Source organism: Marmota monax, unplaced genomic scaffold (assembly GCF_021218885.2).
Source record: "Marmota monax isolate L192 unplaced genomic scaffold, Marmota_monax_Labrador192_F-V1.1 WCK01_AAM20220418_F8-fsc00127, whole genome shotgun sequence".
In the NCBI taxonomy this organism is placed as follows: domain Eukaryota; kingdom Metazoa; phylum Chordata; class Mammalia; order Rodentia; family Sciuridae; genus Marmota; species Marmota monax.
In genome coordinates, this window is record NW_026692894.1 from 2727070 (window position 1) to 2751751 (window position 24682).

Below are 24682 nucleotides of genomic sequence, written 5' to 3' on the forward strand. Positions count from 1 at the left end.
CCAAAATTTATATGGAAGAGCAAATGGCCAAGAATAGGCAACTCTAAGCAAAATATGGAAGGGGGTTGTCTTTTCTAGATGCCAAAATTTCTTTAAGATATAATAATTTAAATTATAGCATTATCATGTATATAGGCAAATGTTTTCAACTCTAGCCCAGAAGCAGACACATTTACATATAGAAATATGTTATATAGCATAATTATATTAGCAATTTTATATGGTTAGTCATATAAAAAATTGAAATTTGATTCCTATGTTATATCTTATACAAAATAAAAGCTACCTAAGTGTGAAAAGTAAAGCTTTAATGCTTTTTAAATATCACAAAATAAACTTTGGTTTGGGGTAATACAGATTTTCTTTAAGAAAATACAAAAGTACAGCTTATAAAATTGCTAATTTGATTATATTGATATTCAAAACTTCCATCTATCAAAAATAACACCATGAAGAGGAGAACATGATATAGATTGGGAGAAAATAGGTGAATCACGTAAAACTGGCAAAGGATTCAGATCCAGAATATATGAAGAAGGCTGCAGATTAATAAGGAAAAGAAAAACAAATCAATTGATATCTTGGCAAGAATGTGAATACATATTCTCAGAAGGAGAAACCCAAACAATCAATATACATATGCAAAGATGATCAGATTCACTAATATTATGAAAATGCAGATTAGAACTAAAATGAGATATCATTTAACACCTACCAGATTGATAAAATTAAAGCACCTGTCCATATTACATAGTAACAAAAATGTGGGGAAACAGGAACATACATACACATAGCTGAAGATAATGTAAATTCATACCATAACTGTCAAGTGCAACTTAACTAAGTATAGTAAAGGTATTCAAGTGATCATCCCAGAGAGGACAAAAGGGGAATAGAAAATAGCAGGTTCCAGTTACATCAGTATGTTTTGTTTGTTAAAAATTAATTCTAAGTCAGGTGTGTTGGTATACACCTGTAATCCTAGCTACTCAGGAGACAGAGGCAGGAGGATCACAAACTCGAGGCCAGCCTCAGCAACTTAGTGAGACCCCCTGTCTGAAAATAAAAAATAAAAAGGACTGGGAATATAGGTAGCTCAGTGTTAAGGTGTCCCTGGCTTCAATCCCCAATACCAAATAATAATGATAATAATCATAGTTGTTATTATTATTCTACAGCTATTTGATACAATATTAAGATTTACAAATTATGAAATTTTGGAGGAAGGAGAGGTTCTGAGGTCCTAAATAGAATAATATATATTCCATGCTTGTATAATTACATCAAAATGGGTTCAATTATCATGTATAACTAAAAAAGAACCAATAAAATGAATAAATAAAAAGATAAATAAATAAATACAAAGATGGCTGGTAGGTACAGAAGTGCCTTTTAGATCATTCTCTAACCATTTTTATATCCATAAATAGTTCATAATTCTAAAAGATATATGCTCTCTGCCATCAGGTCACATTAATGAGAAACTGACATTTACCCTCCCACGTTGCCTTTCATAGATGATTATATGCCTTCAAAAGGAAATCCAGGAACTGAGGGATGAACTGGCCCTTGTCACTGGGGAGCAGAGGACAGAGGCACTCACAGAAGCAGAGCTCCTTCAGTAAGCCTGCAGACTTTTTTCTTTTTCTCGAACAGTGAAAGTTTGTGTTAACTTCTTTGTTGGCCTTGACATTACAAATTCACCTCAGAGCATGACGGTCTCCTGGGACAGTCTGAGATTGCATTCAGGCGCCAGTTAGAGTGGAGGCTTTCCATGAAAAGCTGCATGAGGCTGCCAGTGTCTTTGCCGCCTCAGCTTTGAGCAAGTAAAGAACAGGGCATGGAGAGAATGGGAATCTCCTTCTCATGCCAGCTGCAGAAAAGGGGCTGGGGAAGAGTCATGCAGTTTTAAAATCCACACCCCAAACACTAAAGCTGTGGATCTCAGACCTGAAAGAAGTTCAAGAAACATCCTTTGTATTAAACTGCATCTTGCTGCAAGCACCAATTTATCCTATGCCAAAGTAAGCTTTCTCCTTTAATAAATAGATGGCCCATATATTGTAGTTCAAGCACTCCAACTGGGAATGAAAGCAGGTATTCAGGGCTTGTGCAAGCATGGCATCTTTCAGAGCCTTTAGATTTGTGGCCATATGGCATGTCAGTGGCATGCTGGGGCCGCGTTCTCTCTCTGATCATGCACCACAGTGGTGGGCTCTCTTGTTTTCTGTGCTGCTTATTTAGCATCTGTGTAGTGATAATAATGGACCAGGCTTAGAGCAGTGTCATTCTCTATTTCCAAATAACAAATAGAGCCATACAAGATTTTTTTCTAAAGATTAAACTGCCATTTCACCTAACTTTCCCTCAACAGAGAAAATGGTAAGTAAAAAAGACCGTACCTGTAATACCAGCCACTCAGTAGACGGAGGCAGGAAGATCACAAGTTGCCAGGCTGGGGAACTTAGCAAGACCCTGTTTCAAGATAAAAAATAAATCAAAACCACCCTAAGATACCATCTCACTCCAGTAAGATTAGCAGCCATCATGAAGTCAAACAACAACAAGTGCTGGCGAGGATGTGGGGAAAAGGGTACACTTGTACATTGCTGGTGGGACTGCAAATTGGTGCAGCCAATTTGGAAAGCAGTATGGAGATTTCTTGGAAAGCTGGGAATGGAGCCACCATTTGACCCAGCTATTCCCCTTCTTGGTCTAGTCCCTAAAGACCTAACAAGAGCATGCTACAGGGACACTGCTACATCGATGTTCATAGCAGCTCAATTCACAATAGCAAGACTTTGGAACCAACCCAGATGCCCTTCAATAGACGAATGGATTAAAAAAATGTGGCATTTATACACAATGGAGTATTACTCTGCATTAAAAAATGACAAAATCATAGAATTTGCAGGGAAATGGATGGCACTAGAGCAGATTATGCTAAGTGAAGCTAGCCAATCCCTAAAAAGCAAATGCCAAATGTCTCCTTTGATATAAGGAGAGTAACTAAGAACAGAGTAGGGACGAAGAGCATGAGAAGAAGATTAACATTAAACAGAGATGAGAGGTGGGAGGGAAAGGGAGAGAAAAGGGAAATTGCATGGAAATGGAAGGAGACCCTCAGGGTTATACAAAAGAACATACAAGAGGAAATGAGGGGAAAGGGAAAAATAATACAAGGGGGAGAAATGAAGGTCAATAGGGGGGGTAGAGAGAGAAGAAGGGTGGGGAGGGGAGGGGAGGGGGGATAGTAGAGGATAGGAAAGGTAGCAGAACATGACAGTCACTAGTATGGCAATATGTAAATCAATGGATGTGTAATTGATGTGATTCTGCAATCTGTATATGGGCTAAAAATGGGAGTTCATAACTCACTTGAAGCAAAGTGTGAAAGATGATATATCAAGAACTATGTAATGTTTTGAACAACCAACAATAAAAAAAAAATAAAATAAAAAAAAAAAAAAAGAAGAAGAATTGGGATGTAGCTCATGCTAGAGGATTTGTCTAGCATGTGCCAGGCCCTGATTTCAGTTCCCATACTGAGGGGGTGCAGGGGGCGGGGGAAAGAATGCAGTTGTTTTCCTTAAACTGCTGTACAGCTTCCCAGGAGGTATGGCTAAAACTTGAAAGGCATTCAGCAAACTTTCTGTCCTCCAGGAAAGTGTTTCCTAATTCTACAACACTATATGTAGTAGGATAAGCCCCTGCAAAACTGCTTTGTGGCAAATTTGCAGTATCACTCCTTGAAGTAGCTCGGGATATCCTTTATAGAATATTCTTTTTTGTTGTTGGTTCTTTTTAAGTTATACATGACAGCTGAGTCCATTTTGATATAATTATACAAGCATGAAATATATCTTGTTCTAATTGGGACCCCAGTCTTGTGGATGTACACAATGGTGAGATTCACTGTGTTGTATTCATGTATGTATATAGGAAACTTATGTCAGATTCATCCACTGTCTCTCCTATTCTTATCCCCCTTTCCTTTCCTTCATTAGCCTTTGTCTAATCCACTGAACTTCTGTTCTTCCTGTCCCTCTTGTATTGTGGGTTAGCTTCTGCATATCAGAGAAAACAGTTAACTGTTGATTTGGGGAGATTGGCTTATTTCACTTAGCATGATACTCTCCAGTTCTGTCCATTTACTGGCAAATGTCATAAAGTCATTCTTCTTTATGGCTGAGTAATATTCCATTATGTATATACACTACATTTTCTTTGTCCATTCATCTGTTGAAGGACACCTAAGTTGGCTCCATAACTTAGCTATTGTGAATTGTGCTGCTATAAACATTGATATGGCTATGTCACTGTAGTATGCTGATTTTAAGTCCTTTGGACATATACCAAGGAATGGGATAACTGGGTCAAATGATGGTTCCATTCCAAGTTTTCTGAGGAATCCCCATACTGTTTTCCAGAGTGGTTGCACCAATCTGCAGTCTAACCAATAATGTATGAGTATACCCTTTTCCCCACATCCTCACCAACATTTATTATTACTTGTATTCTTGATAATTGCCACTCTTGACCAGAGTGAGATGAAATCTCAATGTGGTTTTAATTTGAATTTTTCTAATTGTTAGAGATGTTGAAGATTTTTTTCATATATTTGTTGTCTGATCATATTTCTTCTTTTGAGAAGTAGCTGTTCAGTTCCTTTGCCATTTATTAAATGGGTTATTTGGTTTTTTATTGCTAACCTTTCTGAGTTCTTTGCATATTTACACCCTATTGAGGTGCAGGTGGCAAAGATTTTCTCCCATTCTGTAGGCTCTTTTTCCATGTTCTTGATTATTTCTTTTGCTGAAAAGAAGCTTTATAGTTTGATCCCAGCCCATTTATTGATTTTCGATTTTACTTCTTGCGCTTTAGGAGTCTTGTTGAAGAAGTCAGTTCCTAAGGTGACTGTTGGAGTGTCTGGTCTAATTCCTAGGTCTCTGGTCTAATTCCTAAGTCTTTGATCCACTTTGAGTTGAGTTTTGTGCAGAGTAAGAGATAGGGGCTCAATTTCATTCTGCTACATATGGATTCCCAGTTTTTCCAGCACCATTTGTTGAAGAGGCTATCTTTTCCCCAATGTAGGTTTATGGTGCCTTTGTCTAGTATGAGATAACTGTATTTATGTGGGTTTGTCTCTGTGTCTTCTATTCTGTCCCTTTGATCTTCATGTCTGTTTTGGTGCCTATACCATGCCATTTTTTGTTACTATAGCTCTGTAGTATACTTTAAGGTCTGGTATTGTGATGCTTCCTACTTCACTCTTCTTGCAAAGGATTGCTTTGGCTATTCTGGGTCTCTTATTTTTCCAAATAAATTTCACGACTGCTTTTTCTATTTCGATGAAGAACATCACTGGAATTATAATAGGAATTGCATTAAATCTCTATAGCACTTTTGGTAGTATGGCCCTTTGACAATATTAATTCTGCCTATCCATGAACATAGGAGATCTTTCCATTATCTAAGGTCTTCAATTTCTTTCTTTACTATTATGTAGTTTTCATTGTAGAGGTCTTTCACCTCTTTTGTTAGATTGATTCCCAAGTGTTATGTTTTTTTGAGGCTATTGTGAATGGGATAGTTTTCCTAATTTCTCTTTCAGCTGATTCATCATTGGTATATTCATCATCATTGCAGTTGATTTATGGGTGTTAATTTTATATCCTGCTACTTTGCTGAATTCATTTATGAGTTCTAGAAATTTTTAGGTGAGTTTTTTTGAATCTTTTAAATATGGTTTGTGTTGTTGACAGATATACTTGGAGCTCTTCTTTTCCTATTCATATACCTTTAATTTTTTTCTTTTGCCTAATTTCTCTGGCTAGAGTTTCAAGGACTATGTTGAATAGAAGTGGTGAAGTGGGCATCAAGTCTTGTTCCTGATTTTAGACAGTATGCTTTCAGTTTTTCTCCATTTAGAATGATGTTGGCCTTGGGTTTGTCTTATGCCTCAGTGCTGAGGTGTGTGCCTTTTGTCTGTAGTTTTTCTAGTGTTTTAAACAAGAATGGAGGCTCTATTTTGACCAATGCTTTCTCTGCATCTATTGAGATAATCATTGGATTCTTGCCTTTAAGTCTTATTTATGTGGAGAATACGTTTATTAATTTCCATATGTTGAACCAACCTTGCATCCCTGGGATGACACCCACTTGATCATAGTGCACTGTCTTTTTAATGTGTTTTTATATGTGATTTACCAGTATTTTATTAAGAATTTTTGCATCAATATTCATCAAAGATATTGGTCTGAAACTCCTTGATGTGTTTCTGTTTGGTTTTGGTATTAGGGTGATACTAGCTTCATAGAATGAGTTTTTAAAAGTTCCCTTCTTCTTTGTTTCATGGAATAATCTGAGGAGGATTGGTGTTAGTTTGTCTTTGAAGCCCTGGTAGAACTTGGGTGAGCATCCATCCAGTGCTGGGCTTTTATTTGTTGGCAGGCTTTTATGGCATCTTCAATTTCATTACTTGCAATTGATCTATTTAAATTTTCTATATCCTCTGGTTTGATTTGGGTAAGTCATATGTCTTTAGGAATTTGTCAGTGTCTTTTAAATTTTCTAGCTTATTGGAGTATAAATTTTCAAGATACTTTCTATATTTTAGAAGTGTGTGTGGCAATGTTTCCTTTTTTATCATGGATTTTAATAACTTGAGTTTTTTCCCCTCCTTCTTTTGGTTAGGTTGGCCAAGGGTTTATCGATTTTGCTTATTATTTCAAAGAACCAATTTTTTGTTTCATTGATTTTTAAAATTTTTTATCTCGATTTTATTGAATTTGGCTCTGATTTTTAATAATTTCCTGTGTTCTACTTATTTTGGTGTAAATTCATTCTTTTTCTAGGGCCTTGAGATGTAATGTTAGATTATTTATTTGGTGTTTTTCTATTCTTTTAACGAATGAGTTCAATGCCTCCATAGTGTCCTGGAAATTTTTATATGTTGTATCATGTTGTATCACTTTTTTCATTTACCTCCAAGTATTTTTTTTATGTCATGACTGATTTCTTCTGCTATCCATTCATCATTCAATAGTGTATTATTTAATCTCCAGGTTTTATAGTAGTTTCTGGTTTGTATTTTATCAGTGAGTTCTAATTTCATTCTATTAAGGTCTGATAGAATGCAAGGTATTATTTTTTTTATTTGCTAAGAGCTGCTTTGTGACCTAAAATATGATATATTTTAGAAAATAATCCATGTGCTGCTGAAAAGAAAATCATTCAGTCATTGATAAGTGAAATGTTCTATATATGTCTGTTAAGTCTAAATTTTTTTTTAATTCTGTAGCTTCTTTGTTTAGCTTTTGTTTGGAAGATCTATGCAGTGATGAGAGAAGTGTGTTAAAGCCACCCAGTATTATTATGTTGTAGTCTATTTGATTCTTGATGATGAAAAGGGTGTTTGATGTATATAGATGCTGTATTGTTTGGAACATAAATAGTTACAGTTATAATTTTTTATTATTGTATGACTCCCCTAAGCAGTATGAAATGACCTTTCTCCCTTCTGATTAACTTTGGCGTAAAGTCTACTTTATCTGATATTCTTTAAGAATACTAACCTAGAATTCCTTCACTGAAATGCCCCTTTTCCCTCAAAGAAAAGAATCGCCTCTTATTATCTTTGAAGATAACTCTTCAGATTTTTGATCTTCAAGTCATGCTCCAGCCAGAAAAACTAAGCCACTCCCAGCCTTTCAGTGAAAGGAATCTAATATGGTAAGACAAGAGCACAGAAGATGTATTGCTTAGAAACTCAACAAGCAGTGATGCAGTGCTCCAAGATCAGTAATGGCAGGTCCCACACTTAGAACTGGAGGGACAACAAGACAAGGTGATGTTACTAAGACTCAAGGGCTGGAGCTCACAGGTATGAGTGAGACCTGGTGAGTGCTCCCAGACTGGCCATGGAGTACTGACCACTGAAGAGCCACAGGTGCTGACACATCATCCAGGCGACAATCCTGGACATCTGTTTCATCCTCCTCTCAGTCTTCCACCAGGGTCTCCCATTGGCTGACCTTACCTAGTTATTAAAGAAGTCAGGGATCAGTTTTCTGTGATGCAGAGTCAAACAGAAAAAAGGTGGAAATTGGGTCTTGATGCGTCATATCAATAAGTACCAGTGTGTTTCTCTCGTTCCTGTGTTTCCTGTGTTGCATAGGAGGCCCCGTTTAAGAGTAAGATTCTCAGTGTGGTGATTTCTATTGTCAGACTCCATTTGTGCTGCACCAAATCTAGAGTTATGGTACCAATAGAAACACAATTGGGGAGTTCATAACCAACTTGAATCTAATGTATGAAATATGATATGTCAAGAGCTTTATAATGTTTTGAACAACCAATAAAAAAAATTTAAAAAAAAAAAAAAGAAACACATGAATCTCTAACCATTTCTGAAATCAACAAGTGGACTTATCCAGGGACTGGAGGCTTTGAGGAGTTCCTGAGATAGTGAGAGGAGGTTGAAATGGGCAAGAGGAAAGGCTTGATGAAGACACAGGTGCAACCCTGTGAAGGCTCCATGTCCAGAGGTGGGGGGACGCTGGAGCAGGAGGGGCTGGAACAGCCCAGGAGCCTTTGGCAGGGCTGTTGTGGTGAAAGCAGTTGGTCCTATGAGCCCTTGTGAACTCCTCCTTCCCAGCGCTTAGGACAGGGAAATTAGGAGGGACCCCAGGTCTCTGACAGAGAGGGGCTAAATAATCACTGCACGCCAGCTGCTGCCTGCAGCTCTGCCAAGCTCCGCTTCTCACTGAAAACAATAAAGAACACAAGCACCCACAGCTGCTCAGCCCCTTGTTCAAGACTGGCTGCCCCAGATGAGATAGCTGAGAGTCTAGAAAAGATGAACTCACCCAAGGAAGGAGAGAAACAGACCTAAGTGAACTGCCAACGGTGTGAGAAAGACGAGAACAAGAGGGATTCACGACTTGCAGGGGCAAGAGAACTACCACACGTTATGCTTTAGCAAAGAGAAATACACAATGAAGTATAAGAAGCAGCAATACAAGCAAGTTTTATTATATACTCTTTGTGATACTGAATATTGTCACTTATTAACTTGCCACTTAATTCCATGTATGAATTTTCCCATTTAAGTTATTGAAATAATCAAATGTCCCATTCATAAGAGTTTTGGAGATAAGAGTGAAAACAATAAAATCAACAACAGATTAAAAACTGAGAGAGTTCTTGGACTGATTTCTTTTGATCCATAGATAAAAAACATATGAATGTTAATCTGGACGGATTCTACATAGATAGTATGTCAAGTAGCCATTAGTTTTTGCAAATAGTTCATTCATTCACTCATTATTTATTATTCATGTAGCATTCACAAAACTACTGTGGCCCTGAAAAGAACACAGAGATCCCGATCTTCAGGGGCTCACAGTTTGGTGGTAGTGACACACATAAGCACAAGTAATGATGACACAATATAGAAGCTTTATGAGAAGGTACCAACAAAACACAGTGAGAATGCAGAGATAATAATGATCATTTTTTTCTGTTATAATTTTATTTGTTTTAATTAGTTATACATGACAGTAGAATGTACTTACATACTTTATCAAAGTATACTATATCATACATAGGTGGGGTATCATTTATCATTTTTCTGATGGTACATCGTGTAGAATCACATCAGTTATGCAGTCATATATGTACATAAGGTAATAATGTCTATTTCATTCTACTGTCCTTCCTATCCCTATATCCCCTCCCTTCCTCCCTTCACTCCTCTCTATCTAATCTAAGGTAACTCTATTTTTCCCTAGTGCCCCCCCACCTCATCATGAATTAGCATCCTCATATCAGAGAAAACATTCGGCCTTTGGTGTTTTGGGATTGGCTTATTTCGCTTAGCATGATTTTCTCCAACTTTACTGGCAAATGCCATAATTACATTTTTCTTTAAAGTTGAGTAATATCCATTGAATATATATACCCCATTTTCTTTATCCATTCATCTATTGAAGGACACCTAGGTTGGTTCCATAGTTTAGCTATTGTGAATTGAGCTGCTAGTAACATTGACATGGCTGTGTCACTGTAGTATGCTGATTTTAAGTCCTTTGAGTAGAAACCAAGAAATGGGATTTTTGAGTTCAGGAATCATGTAAAAGTAGTTTAAGTGCTACTAAATAAACTTCAGTAATTCCCACCAAATGATTGCTCTGCTATTGAGAGAAACATGCTGTATAGCATTGTGTCTTAGTGATTCCTGATCAGCCCTTAGGCAGAAGGACTGTTTAAAACCACATCCACTCTGACAAAGCCAAACAGGTTTCCAGCAATCCAGGGAATTTGGTGCTTGTTCACACTGACAGTGTGAATATTCAGATAAGCATTTTGTTCTTATTGTTTTTGTTATATTATTGTTGCATCGTGCTTTGCCATAATTAGATGTTAGCACAACCCAATTTTTAACAGACTCAGGAGTCTTTTATCATTTTAAAGTGAGAAACAGAGAAATTAAAATGTGTCCCTAGTGTAACACTGCTACATCACATCATTAGTCTGTCCTTTGTCTTCTATGCTCCGTGGACATTTTCTCAGAAATGTTGATCTACTTCAGTCCTCCCATAGCACCCCCCTCTCCAAGTGGAGTGGGTAGGAATGAGGCAGTGGTATTGGGGAGAAGAAGAGCCCCACAGTTTGGCAGGATAGAGTGGCAGGAACACTCACTCTAGCTCTTGTCTCTTTCTCTGTTCTGCTGATCCCTGGGCTTATGCTGACTGGCATGGCATAAGGGTATTTCTGTCAGGGCTTCTCTGAAGGGTGTCAGAAAGCAGCTATTTCTTAGATACGGTATTCTATGTAATATTGTTGGGCAGTTTAGAGATGTCTGATATCCAGCCCTATCAAATTTTTGCACCATTTCCCAACATTCCAGTTCTTAATGTAAATATTTGTTGCATTGACTTGGATGCTATAATTGAAGAGGATTTCAGATGTCAACCTCCAGTTATTGTGATATTTTTAGTTTACATCTTTTTTTTTTTTTTTGGCTTGAGTAAATTTGAAAAGAGACAGCTGGATGAAGGCTATAGAGCCAAGTTAATGTTTATACGGAACTTCTTGGGTGAAGATTTGATTATGACTGATTCTCTAAACATATAACATCTTTGTTCTTTGTATAACATAATAAGCCTATGGATTGTGGCTACGATGAAAGCTTTATATTCTGACCTAAATCTAAGTGAGTGGAATATTTTCTGTATTGTAACTATTTACTTCTGAGTTGAAACTGAATTATTTCTCATAAGCTCAAGTTTGTCCAAAGCGTTTGGGTACCTCCAAATATCTGAATCCTTTTCTAGCAGAAAAAAAAGTCTTCGTGTAAATCAATTAATCCTTCAGCATAAATTTATTGAGTAACTACTAGATGCTAATAATTTTAATAGTTTTGGAGGGGAAGTAGGAATATAAAATACAAAAAAAATTATAAGAAATTACAATTTTATTGGGGAAACTTACACACACAGATATAGACATAAATACACACAAATATACATAAAACAGAATAATAGAATTTACCATTAGAAACAAAAATGGACACTGAGAATTTTAAAACTTTAATTATCGTTCCAGTTTGACCTATATCAGTTTTTAAATAATTCTCTAGACTGAAGTTTCCTTATGTGTAAAATGAAAGAGTTAAACCAAATGATATGTCTATGCCAGAGATATCTATGATACATAACTGTGCATATCAGTTTATTGGATATCAGTTTATTACATGTGGTTTAATTATTTACTATCTATGAGAATAAAAAAACTAAATCATTATGTAGGGATCTGAAAATGGGGAAAGTCATTACCGATTTTAACCATGGAATAAGCTGAATGCTTAAGAAATGCCAAGAAGGAGGCACCATTCTAACAATGGTGCTGAGAAGGAATGAGAGGGTGTGTGGAGGGAAATGGCGGCTGCAGAAGAGCAGGAGCCTGCATGGAGATTTGTATATAGAAGCACTAACACTGATCTGGACTGAAACTGGCCTGGCAGGAACCTGAGGTTCTCATCGAGGAATTGAAGAATAGGATTAGGCATGTATATGGTGACTTCATGATGGGTTATGAATACCATATGTAGAGGAGCTACTCCTTTATTTAATGGTGACTGAGAAACTTACGTACAAAATTCCACATTCATTAATAGTCAAAACTCTCAGCAAAATAGGAATAGAAAGAAGCTTTCACTCAAAGTAATAATTGATAGTGAAAAACAGCCATCTTTCTTCTTAAAATTGGAAACAATATGATGATGTCCTTTCTTACCACTTATATTCCATATCATTCTGAAAGATTTAGAGCATCATGGGAAGAAAATATAAACATGATTTCTATATGGAAGACATCAAAGAATGCAGAAAAATTATTTGAACTAGTAAAATGAGCTTATCAAAGTTGTAGGATACAAAGTCAATACACAAATTCAATTGCATTTCTGTATAAAAACAATGAGCAATTGAAATTTGAAATAAAACACTGCATTAGAAAAATGCATCATTGACAGTAGCATCAAAAAGTGCAAAATGCTTAGTGATAAATCTAACAAAATAAATACAATACTTATACACTGAAAACTATAAAACACTGTAGAAGAAAAAATATTTTAAAACATTAAGAAATATATCATATTCATAGTTGGGTTATTTAGGACATCAGTTCTCTCCAAATTGATCTATAGATATAATGTAGTCCCAGCCAAAATTCCAGCAAGTTGATTCTTGTGTGTAGAAACTGAGAAACTGATTCTAAAATTTTTATTAGTGCAGAGGACTTAGCTAAAACAACTTCATTAGAGAAGAACAGCCTATACCTTACATTATGTACAAATATTTATTTGAACTGGGTCATAGGAATAAATGTAAAACTTAAAATATAAAACTTCCAAAAGAAAGAAGAAAGTCTTTGTAACCTTGAATTAGTCAAAGATTTCTTAGAACATAAAAAACACAAATCATAAAATAAAAAAGAGGAGATGGAGGTACAGCATAGCGGTGGGGCACTAACCTAGCATGCGTGAAGCCCTTGATTCCAGTACTGAAAAGGGGACAGGGGGAGATAATTTGCACTTCATCAAAATTTAAAATATCTGCTCTTTGGAAAAATCTGTTAAGATTTTAAAAGCAATATATTTTTATTTTAAAAATATAATTTTAAAAACATATCTGATGAAGGGCTTATGTCCAGAATACTTACAAAATTATCACAATTAAATAATAAGAAAACACAATAAAAACTGTGGACAAAATGTTTGAGCAAACATTATATTGGAAGATGAACAGATAGCAAATAATGACATGAAAATTCAACATCATTAGACATTAAAGAAGTAGAATTAAAACTGTGATGAGATGCTATTGCACAATTATTAGAATCTCTTTTAAAACTCAGAGTAACAAGTGCTAATGAGCTGAGAAACAGCTGAAACTCATTCATTGCTGGTGAAGATGTGACTTGGTACACCTACCTTGGAAAGACAGTTGACAACGTGTTATAACATTAAACACAGCATTTGTCATCAACCTTGCAGTCCAGTTCCTAGGTGTTTATCCGTAAGAAATGAAAACATAGCCCACACAGAGACCTCTACATGAATATTTATAGCAGCTTTAAATATACTCTTCCAGAATTGGAAACAACCTGAAATGTCTCTCAACCAGTGAAAAGCTCAGCAAACTGTAATATAGCCATACAATAGAACCCTGCTCTGTAAGAAAAGTAGAATGAACTGTTGATACATGCAACAACTTGGATGTATCTCAAAAATATCATGCTCAGTGACAGCAATGCCACTTACATGACATTCTGAAAGAGAAAATATAGGCACACAAAGCAGATTACTGGTTGCCAAGAATAGTGTTGGGAGAGGGAATTGGTTATAGTAACTGACACATTCTGTACCTTGATTCTGGTGATGATTACATGACTGTATGATTGTCAAAACTCATAGCATTATGAACCTGGAAAGGGTAAAATTTAAATTTTACTGTATATAAATTTAACTTCAACTTTTAAAAAATCATAAATTTATCTGTGATAGAAGATCATGCAAAGTTAAAAGACCTGTCATCAAACAAATCCAACCAAACAAAATTCTCACTTACACACACACACACACACACACACACACAAAAAGTTTACTGGGATTTTCCTTTGGGTAAATTTTGGTGTGCTTAGTTAATAGCATTTATCATTGACTGTAAGCCCCTCATAGCACATAGACATACCTTTTCAAAACCATTACAAAAACAAAATGGGGAGAACTCCAACTTCCTGCTCTACTACCAACCTCAACCCCGGTGGGCATCTGCACCATTGTGTCCTTCCAGTTGCACCTGGGAATCATCCCTCCTCTTGTCTAGAGCTCATCTTACCAACTGAACTCAAACCCAGACCCTTCAACAAACTCAGGAAACTCACTCTCCCTTTTATTTTTACTTTATTTTTGACTTCTTCCCCTTTATTGGGCCCTCCTTATTAGTACTGAAAAGGACTCAAGTTTTTCCCAGATTTAAAACCAAAGCATTCTCCCTGGATCCCACCTCCCTTCTATTACTGCTGGCTTTTCTCTCCTATATGCTGAACTACGTCAAGAAGTTGCTCTTCTTGTTTCTATTTCCTTCCCTCCTGGTCACACCTCAGCACGCTCCATCCAGCTTGTCCCTAACATACTGAAGTGCTGTCATTAAGGCCATTGATGACCTCAGTATAGATAAGGCTTATTCTGTCCCATCTTCCTGACTTGTCACAGCCTTCCCCATCACTAACCGTCTTATTGAAGCATCCTGTTCTCTGTTTTCTTCCGACCTCCACACAGCTCCTTGACTCCCTGGGTGGGTTACTCTCCTTTCACATTGATAGTCCTTAAGGCAATGTCCTAAGGTCTTGTTCTCATCTTGTCACCTTATACTTTTTCCTTAGACAATCTCATCAAGACCCATATTTCAGTTGCCATACAAATACTGGTTTTTATGTTTGTTTATTTCGCTAGGCTATACTTTTCCTCTGAACCCCACACTTGTTGATCCCATTGCCTACCTGACAGTTGACCCTGAACTTAGTAGTTCCCAAACTGCATTCCTGTCCATCTTTCTCCAGATCTAGCCTTTGCCACTATATCCCTCATCAATCAATATCTCTCCAAGCCTTATCACTGCACAAGTCAGAGAATTAAAAGTCACCTGGAATTCTTTTCTTTTTCACATACCCCCACCCAATCCACTTGGGAATCCTGTTAACTCTATCTTCAAAACATGTTCTGAATCTGAACCACACTGTAGTCACGTTGGTCCAAACCTGTCATTAGTTTCCCACCACTGAAATGGTCTCCTAATGGTTTCTCTGAACCCACTTTGCTCCCCTCTAAATCACTTTCTGTGCAGCCAAATGTTTCATTTTAGAAGAGTAGATCATCATTTTACTTGTCTTCTCAGAACTCTTCGGTACTTCTGACTTCCCTTTGTTCTTGAGAAAAGACTAAAATCCTTTATAAGGCCTATGTCTGCCTCTCTGACCTCTTTCTGTTTTCAACCACATTTTACATTGATCTCTCCTTTGCCCTTTTGCTCAACAACACTAAAATGTTTCATGTCCTCTTTCACCTTAGATAATTGCTTAATTGGGATCACATGCCGAGTTTTAGCACACACACCTCAATATTCCACATGTCCTCCAAATCTCGTCCAAAATGTTCTTCATCAAGAAGCCATCTCTGATCCATGGCCCCCACTAAATAGTGACTATGTTGCACATTTTTGTTTTCTCTGAGTACTTATCTGTAGAGTACTTATCTCTATTTATAATCATGTACTTGTGCTATTGTCTGATTGATATCTGTCTTCCACCACAAGGAAATGCCTTTAAGCGCAAGAACCATGTCTGCTTAAAATGAATGTATTATTTGTGTCATTTTGCAGCACACAGAAACTATACAGTGAATATTAATAGGGTATCGATATTGGTAGAGTATCAAACCTTATGTATAAGTTACATCTAAACCCCAGAGAAACTTAAGAGGTATTCAACTAGCTTATAAGCATGTAATTACACAGTTTAAAATGTGGACTGTTAAAACTCTTCCAAGCACATTAATGTTACTTTACTCAAGCAATTAATTGTTGGCCTAATTTGGTTAGTGTCCATATTGAAGGGAAAGTGGTTCCTGGCAAGGGACAACCTCAGCCCTTGTTCTTGAGGAACCCCCAAGTTCCTCTGTGCTCACTGTTGCTGTGGTTCCTTCCAGGCTAAACAACTGGAGGAAGCTGGGCAGTTCTAGATTATACCCTCAGCCCTCGCACCAGGTGCAAAAAAGAGAATAGGGAATAAGGTTTCACTTTCCACCCTTGGAACTTTGTTTTATGTTTGGGCTTATTTAGAAATTATCTGATAGTATTTCTTTCTGAAAATTAATACAAGCAATATGGGGATTCCTCAAAAGACTATGAAGAGAACAACCATATGACTCTGCTTTTCCATTCCTTGGTATTTATCTGAAAGAACTAAAATCAGCATACTGTGGTGGTACAGTCCTATCAATGTTTATAACAGCACAATTCACAGTAGTCAATTTATGGAACCAGCCTCAGTGCCTATCAGTGGATGAATGGATAAGAAAATGTGATATGTATATTTTGTCAGCCATAAGAATGAGATATGGTATTTTCCATTAAATGGAGGGAACTTGAGAGAGTATCATGCCAAATGAAAGAAGCCAAACTCAGAAAACCAATGTTTTCTCCCATTTGTGAAAGGTTGAGAGAAATAAGAGGCAAAAAGAGGAGGGATATCATGAAAATAAAACGTCCAACAGTGGAGTAGGGGAAGGGGCTCCAGGGGAAGAGAGGAAGAGTAGGTAAGGGGAGTACTTGTGGGATGAAGTTGACCAAATTATTCTATAAGCATGTAGAAATACATCATAATGAATTCTACTTATGTATAAATACAATACACCAATTAAAAATATTAAATAAGTAGAAGAAAGACCAGTAGAGAAGGGGGTTCAGGGGGATGAAGGGGAAGGAAAGGGAAAGTACTAGAAATGGAGAATGAGCAAACTATGTTATATGCATTTTTGATTATGTCAAAATGAATCCCACTATTAAACAAATTAAGACTAAAATTAACAAGTAGTGTTATAAACCCCACAAACACAGACTTTTTCTATTTCAAAAAGACGCATTTGTACTTAATAATGACTTCATTCATGTCCAACCTTCTATGTAAGTGCAACTAAAGACACCTAAGAGTCTGAAGTCCTCATCTTTCCATTAGTAAATCACTCTTTGAAGTAAAGTGAATTCATTTCTGCATTCACTCTTTGCGGTGGATAAACACTGATTATACTGTTGTACCATGGTAGGCATCATGTTGAGAACTAGGGTTTTCTCCAGCCTTATGGTCCCACAGGAGCCTGGCAGTGCAGAGACAAGGATTTGACAAGCAGACAGATGTGCTCATTGATGGTGTCAACTGCTGTGATAGACGTCTGCACAGAGGTTGGTGGGGGGCAGTGTTTGGGGAAGATCAGGGGATCAAGGAAGAGAGACTTTATAGAGGAAGTAACATAAAAAACCATCAATGCTTTCATACTTTATAAGTATTTAAAGGTGACTTCAGGAGAAATCATTTGCACTGTATTCAACTTACAGTTCAAAATTTTTTATTGGCTAGTCTAATAAAAGTTTGATTGGATTCAGTTCCTCAATATGTTTGCTTTGGATTAGAACCATGAAACAACTTTCAACTACAGGTATAGAGGCTCTCTCAAGCCTAAAATTTGGCAACTTGTTCCAAAAAGTGTGGGACACAATAATTAAAATTGAGATCATCTCATAATTTGAAACATATCATTCGTCTTGTAATGTGATCCTCAGACTATTTCATATATGAAATGAAACAAATAAATATCCTACAATATTTGAATTAATATAGTCCTAGTGAGAATTAGATACCAAACCAGTTTTTTATGAGGAATTTCTTATAAGTACGTGATTCTGGATCAATAGCACTATATCTAATTTATATTCACTTTATTGCCACTGTCCTCCAGAGTGGTTTTAATTGTCAAACCACTATTAAAGACATATTTCAAAGCCATGACATATGCTACACAAATTCTATGATATGACATGCCAACCAGATTGTTATGTGGAAGGAAGGAGTGGATTTCAGGAAAACATGCACCTAAAGAATGAGAGAGTGTGTGTGTATGTTTCAAGCCCATGAAGGAGTTTAAACAATCTCTTGCAAGTTGTTGGAAACATGGCTGAACTCTATCTATACTGATTGCTCATTAGAAAAATGAAAAACATTTCAAAAAGTTTGTGGCTAATTTCTTGTCATGTGGATGAAATTTTTCCGATGATATTGACCATCTCTCACTATCCAGAACACTTCCTGTGACCTGCAAAGGCCCCACATGGCCTGGCCCTAGCAAGCTCTGGGGACCCATTCCTCCCAGCTCACCCTGGTCTCCTGACCATCTCTCCTCTGAGACACTTCTTCCTCACTTCATTGCTCAAATGTCTCCTATCAGACTCTCCTGGGCCACCTTATCTAAAATACGCTTTCCTCTGTCACTCTTTATCCCTTCTGCTGTGTTATTTTCCTTCACAGCATCAACCTTGTGTTTAATGTCTAACTGCACGTTGTCAGTCTCCTCCTCCTACTTTACCAGCGAGCTTCATGGGCACTGGGACTTGATCTGAGTCATTCATGTTATGTCCCTGGAATCTGAAACAGTACTTGACATGGGGTAGGCCCTCGGTAAATATTTGTTGAACGAATTGGTAGACCCACTTTGGGGCTCCCCTGTCCCTCTCTGCCTTCTTTTATAAAACATTCATTACAAATCTCTTGGACCTCTACTCAGAGCTTCTCCAGGGTGTTTGGTATGAACAAGGGTCCTCAGAACCAGTCTTTGTTGACAGGTAACACTTCCTGAAATTCAGATTTAATGTGCGTTGAATGGGCATCCACTGTGAGCTAGGTCTTGTGGATTTCCCTCCTGAGTGTGAATGACTGGGGAGTTTGCTGAAATATTCAGGATTTTGCCCACAACACTTTCTTAAACTTTGTTTAGAGTCACTAAAATCAGGCAAAGTAAAATATATTTGAGTGGGTTGACAGTGAAGAGACATGAATTCTAATCTTGGCTCACCTTTCTAGCTATCTTAAAATGGTCACTCCACCTCTGTAGGCCTCAATCTTCTAATTACACATGTGCAAATTATATCATTTCTGTATACCTCAGTTTCTCAACTGTTGCAGAAGAGTAATAATGGTATCTAGCTCATGGTGCTATCAGGAGGATTATAGAAGTAATTCATGTTCTTTTCAGAACACAGTGCCTGTGGGCATTCTATCATTGTTAGCTATTATTATTGCCTGTGATTCTTGATACAATTTTCATTGTTGCTGAGGAATCTGCTTCACCTCTAGATGTTCTGCCAAGCTTCTCTACTGAAAACAAAGAGGATTTGTCTTCCACCCGCTTCCTGTCACCATGTTTTAATGAGTGACACTCATACATGCACTCACACACAGAAAGTACTAGAAGTGAAAAAATGTACATGAAAACATTACTGGGATTACAGGTGATTTTTTTCCCTAGTTCTTTTGCCTGACTGTATTTCCTAAAATTTCCACAGAAAATTGAAGGATATTAAAATAATTAATGTTACTGGCTGACGTTACACCTCCAAGTGACAAAATTAAATTGTTTGACTTAATGAACAGCAGAAAAAATATCCCCTTCTTTGTTAATTCTTTTACACTAACTTTTATAGTTGAATTAAAAACAAATGTTCTCTCTTGGCAGATAGCAAATTATTGCATAACATACATAGTTGGTTCTAAGGCTTAAATTACATTTGCTTCTACAATTTTAACTTTAAATTAAATATTAATATAGTTAATATTTGAATTATTTGTACATGTTTGGGCTGTAATATTTTTAATCAATTATTTCAGATGGGTGCTTTTCTTATACAGTTGATATAAGGCTGCAGAGCAAAAAAGCTAAACAAAACAAATACTATAAATTACCAGAATGGAATGTTCATAAAATGCTTCCAAATTGGAGCTATTTGCTTTGCATCTTACTGACTACTTCCTTTGCTGTAAGAATTCCACACACACCCTGAATAAGAAGAATCTGTTGAAAGCTATAAGATATTTGGAAATTCAAAAATCAAGTAGCAGCCTGAATCATAAAGATAACTGATGCATAAATTTTATATTCCTATTTAAGCTTAAAATGACAATTTCAAAAAACTTTATAAATATGTGCATGTGTATTTATATGATATAAAAATTCATGTAGTCACTGTAGAAATTCTAAAACCTGCAGATAGATATAAATAAGAAAACATGTACGTGGGCATGGCCATATGTAAATGAATGAGAAACCTGCCAGAGGTAGAATGCAGACCCTTGGTGCTTAAGTGGTGTTGGTGAAGACTTTTTCCCCAGATGACTTTGCAAAGGCCTGATGAATGTTATATCCAACATCCAGATGTGGAATACAAATTTCTGTTCCCTCTTCCACCCTCTTCTTCGGGATCCCTGCCAGCTGGAATTCTCTGCGTCTTTCCTTAGAAGTTCAGCATGAATATTTTATTTTAATACCTTAATGCTTCTTTCAGGTACTTCCCAATTGTTTAAATTTTGAACTCTCTGTTCTTTCTTTCAAATGCTGAACATATCAACAAAACCTTCTGTTTTCCATTTTCTAAATCTAGCATTTCAGCCTCTGAATAATAGTCGTACTAAAAATACTCAGACATATTATAAAATTGTCAGTGGACATTGCAAAACCTTATAAATGGGCAAATGAATTGACTTGGGGTTTGTCATCACCAAAAAGGATAATTGTGTGTTCACTAGGTCTTTGAGTTTGGGGTTTTTTCATTTGTTTGATTGATTGTTTGGGTGGGGGTGCTAACTTTTGTATGAATTAGAATCCTAAACTTGGATCTAGCTGTTGATCTATCGTATTTGCTTACAAGTCTGTGGGCTAAGGAGAATTCCGAGGGAGTGATCTGCTTCAACTTTACCCCCTGAGGCTTTCACCAGGATCGAGCTTTTCTTCCTGTTGATTCCTTGGGCCTTTCCCCCTGAAAACTGGAGACTGGGATCTATCACAGAACTTTAACCATCTTTCCCTGAATGTTGAGGACTTCTGAGTCAAAGAAGCAGAAGAAGCACAAAAACCTGGTGCCTGCCCATAAGTTACTATGTGAGGAAGCTTTTGGGAAAAAAAATTAATTTAGACAAGTAAATGATCATGCCAAAAATGGGCAGTAAAGACCAGGAGTATGTACAATGTCAAGCAGACCTAAGCATTCCCAGAGCTACTGCCAAGCCTAGAATTAGACACTTTATGAATACTCATCTCCCTGACCTTCAAGGAAAAAAATCAGAGAGCCTGGGGAAAAAATATCAAAAATTAAAAAAAAAATCTTTAAATCCCAGTGCAGGATTTGTGCCCTGGGAATCTTCAGGATTCCTGCCATTTGGAAGTCTGTGCATCTCTCTGTGGGAGTTTGGCATAACTAATACCTTAATGCTGATAAAAATGAACAGTTTTGCTGATAAAGTTAACAATGTCTCAAGAATGGAACAGACATAATTTCTGTTACTGGTTGGGCTATGATTGATATTATCTTTCAATTCAGCTAAACATTTTGATTAATTCCACTCCCTTTTAAATTTTATACCTATTAAAAACGGTAGATTGGCAGACCCTTCTAGTTAGGTGCAGCGTAACAGATAATTGTCTCCAGATAACACATAAATCTGAGTTTTCAGTGTGCATCTGCACAAAGTACACCAAAATAAAATGTCAGATGCCCCATGAAAGTATCTCCTGTTTCCTCCAAGCTAACCCTAGCCCAAGCATTCAGGGCCCTTCTCATAAGGGGATTCACAAGCTCTCTGTAAAAGCTAGCATTTATTGCCTGTCTTTGTATCTTATAGGCAAAAGACAAACATCTCCCAAGACAACCCAAAGACAGGCTCTCAGCCGCCTGCCTTGGCCTAGCAAATAGTACGTCCTAGTTCTAGCAACCCAAAGCTAAGAAGCTAAACTTGGTGATTTGAGACTAGGTATTGTTCTATGCTGCTCTGCGAGATAGTCTTCATTTTCACTCCCATCCTTCCAGCCCAATTTCCCTAGTGGTTCCTTCTATGCTTATTATTAACTGTGCAGAGTTAGGATTTTTATCACATCCTCAAAAATTTGCCATCCGGCTGCTACTGCCTAGTGTATCCACAGTTTACCGGGGAAACCAGACTTCCCCTTCTTTTTCATGAGCCCTCGGCCTCCTATGAATACTTCTCAGCTGCTTTCCTCATCAATGGGCTTTATAGATCAGTCAGCCAGCTTGCACCGGGCAGGGTCCAGGACTGTGTGCTCACATCTCTATCTAGTTGGAAACCTCTAATCAGAATTTGCAGCCACATATTTCCTCTTCTTTCTCACTTTCTTTTATGTAGCCTGTCTAATAGTCAACATTGCCTGTAAGTTTGCAGGAAGAAAACAAATATCAAGAAACAAAGTTGCTAATGATCAAAAATGCAAATTAAATGCAGATTAAAATGAGATGAAATTTTTTGCAAAACTTTTTTGGTTAAAATTAAACAAGACTCTAGCAGTCAGAGAAATGCAAATCAAAACCACCCTAAGATACCATCTCACTCCAGTAAGATTGGCAGCCATTATGAAGTCAAACAACAACAAGTGCTGGCGAGGATGTGGGCAAAAGGGTACTCTTGTACATTGCTGGTGGGACTGCAAATTGGTGCGGCCAATTTGGAAAGTAGTATGGAGATTCCTGGGAAAGCTGGGAATGGAACCACCATTTGACCCAGCTATTGCCCTTCTCGGACTATTCCCTGAAGACCTTAAAAGAACGTACTACAGGGATACTGCCACATAGATGTTCATAGCAGCATAATTCACAATAGCTAGACTGTGGAACCAACCCAGATGCCCTTCAATAGATGAATGGATAAAAAAAAAAATGTGGCATTTATACACCATGGAGTATTACACAGCACTAAAAAATGACAAAATCATGGAATTTGCAGGGAAATGGATGGCACTAGAGCAAATTATGCTTAGTGAAGCTAGCCAATCCCTAAAAAACAAATACCAAATGTCTTCTTTGATATAATGAGCAGGGAGGAAGAGCAGGAAGAAAAGATTAACATTAAACAGAGACATGAGGTGGGAGGGAAAGGGAGAGAAAAGGGAAATTGCATGGAAATGGAGGGAGACCCTCATTGTTATACAAAATTACATATAAGAGGTTGTGAGGGGAATGGGAAAATAAACAAGGAGAGAAATTAATTACAGTAGATGGGGTAGAGGGAGAAGAGGGGAGGGGAGGGGAGGGGGGATAGTAGAGGATAGGAAAGGTAGCAGAATACAACAGTTACTAATATGGCATTATGTAAAAATGTGGATGTGTAACCGATGTGATTCTGCAATCTGCATTTGGGGTAAAAATGGGAGTTCATAACCCACTTGAATGTAATGTATGAAATATGATATGTCAAGAGCTTTGTAATGTTTTGAACAACCAATAAAAAAATAATAAAAATAATTAAAAAATAAAATTAAACAAAATGACACCCTTTGTTAGCTAGGGCATGGATGAGCTCTTGTATGGTCACTAGGATGGTAGAGCAGACAGGACCAGTAAGTGAGTGGATGACAGAGAAGCCTGTTCCTGAGGCCTACAGAAAATCCCACAAAAGATTTTTAGCCTAATTCCCCCTTTCTGGCAGTCCAGAAAAGCATGTGTACAAACTCTTAATAGGTCTGCTTTTTGGCCCATCAATTTTACATCTAGAAATCAGTCCTTAAAGAAACCTGTACAAAGATGTATATACAAAGATGTTTATCTCATCACTTGTAATAGGAATTGGGTTATGGTACATTCATTTAATGGAATCTAATACAATTATATGTTAATAAAGACACATGTGCACACACATGCACATATATACACGGAGAGATTGCTTGTTTGTAAGCATATATATGATATGTACATGTGTGTTTTTATTACAAAAATGAGATCATACTATAATATTGTTTTATAAAACTAACAATATAGCTCAAATACTATATATACACACACAACATATATATATATATATATATGTATATATATATATATATGTGTGTGTGTGTGTGTGTGTGTGTATGATTTTCTTCACTGTTTTTGCTGTAACCAAAACCTGACAAGAACAAGAGGAGAAAAACTTTATTTTGGCTTGTGGTTTCAGAAGTTGAGTCAGTCCATGGTCGGCTGACTCCTTCCCTCTTGGCCCAAGGTGAGGCAGGACATCATGGCAGAAGGCGTGGCAGAGGAAAGCAGCTGGGGACATAGCCAGAAGCAGAAAGCAGAGAAAGAGCTCTGCTCACCAGGCACAAAATACAAACCCCAAAGACACACCCCAGTGACCTGCGTCTTCCAGTCACATGCCACCTGCCCACACTTACCACCCAGTTAGTCCATATTAGTAGATTAATGCACTGATTAGGTCATAGCTCTCGTGATTTAATCATTTCACCTCTGAACACTCTCACGTTGTTCCACCCATGAGCTTTTGGGGGACAACTTATATCCAAACCATAACACTG

At 37.1% G+C, this 24682-nt stretch overlaps 1 protein-coding gene across 3 annotated transcripts in view; it reads left to right on the plus strand.

Annotated features, from left to right (window-relative positions):
- Kif6 (kinesin family member 6) overlaps window positions 1–24682 on the plus strand; it is a 410513-nt gene that overhangs the window by 158247 nt on the left and 227584 nt on the right. For all 3 annotated transcript variants that reach the window (XM_046450779.2, XM_046450780.2, XM_058581414.1), the window contains one exon: window positions 1518–1621. In XM_046450779.2, coding sequence (XP_046306735.1) covers window positions 1518–1621 — 104 coding nt within the window. The remainder of the gene's footprint in view (window positions 1–1517; window positions 1622–24682) is intronic.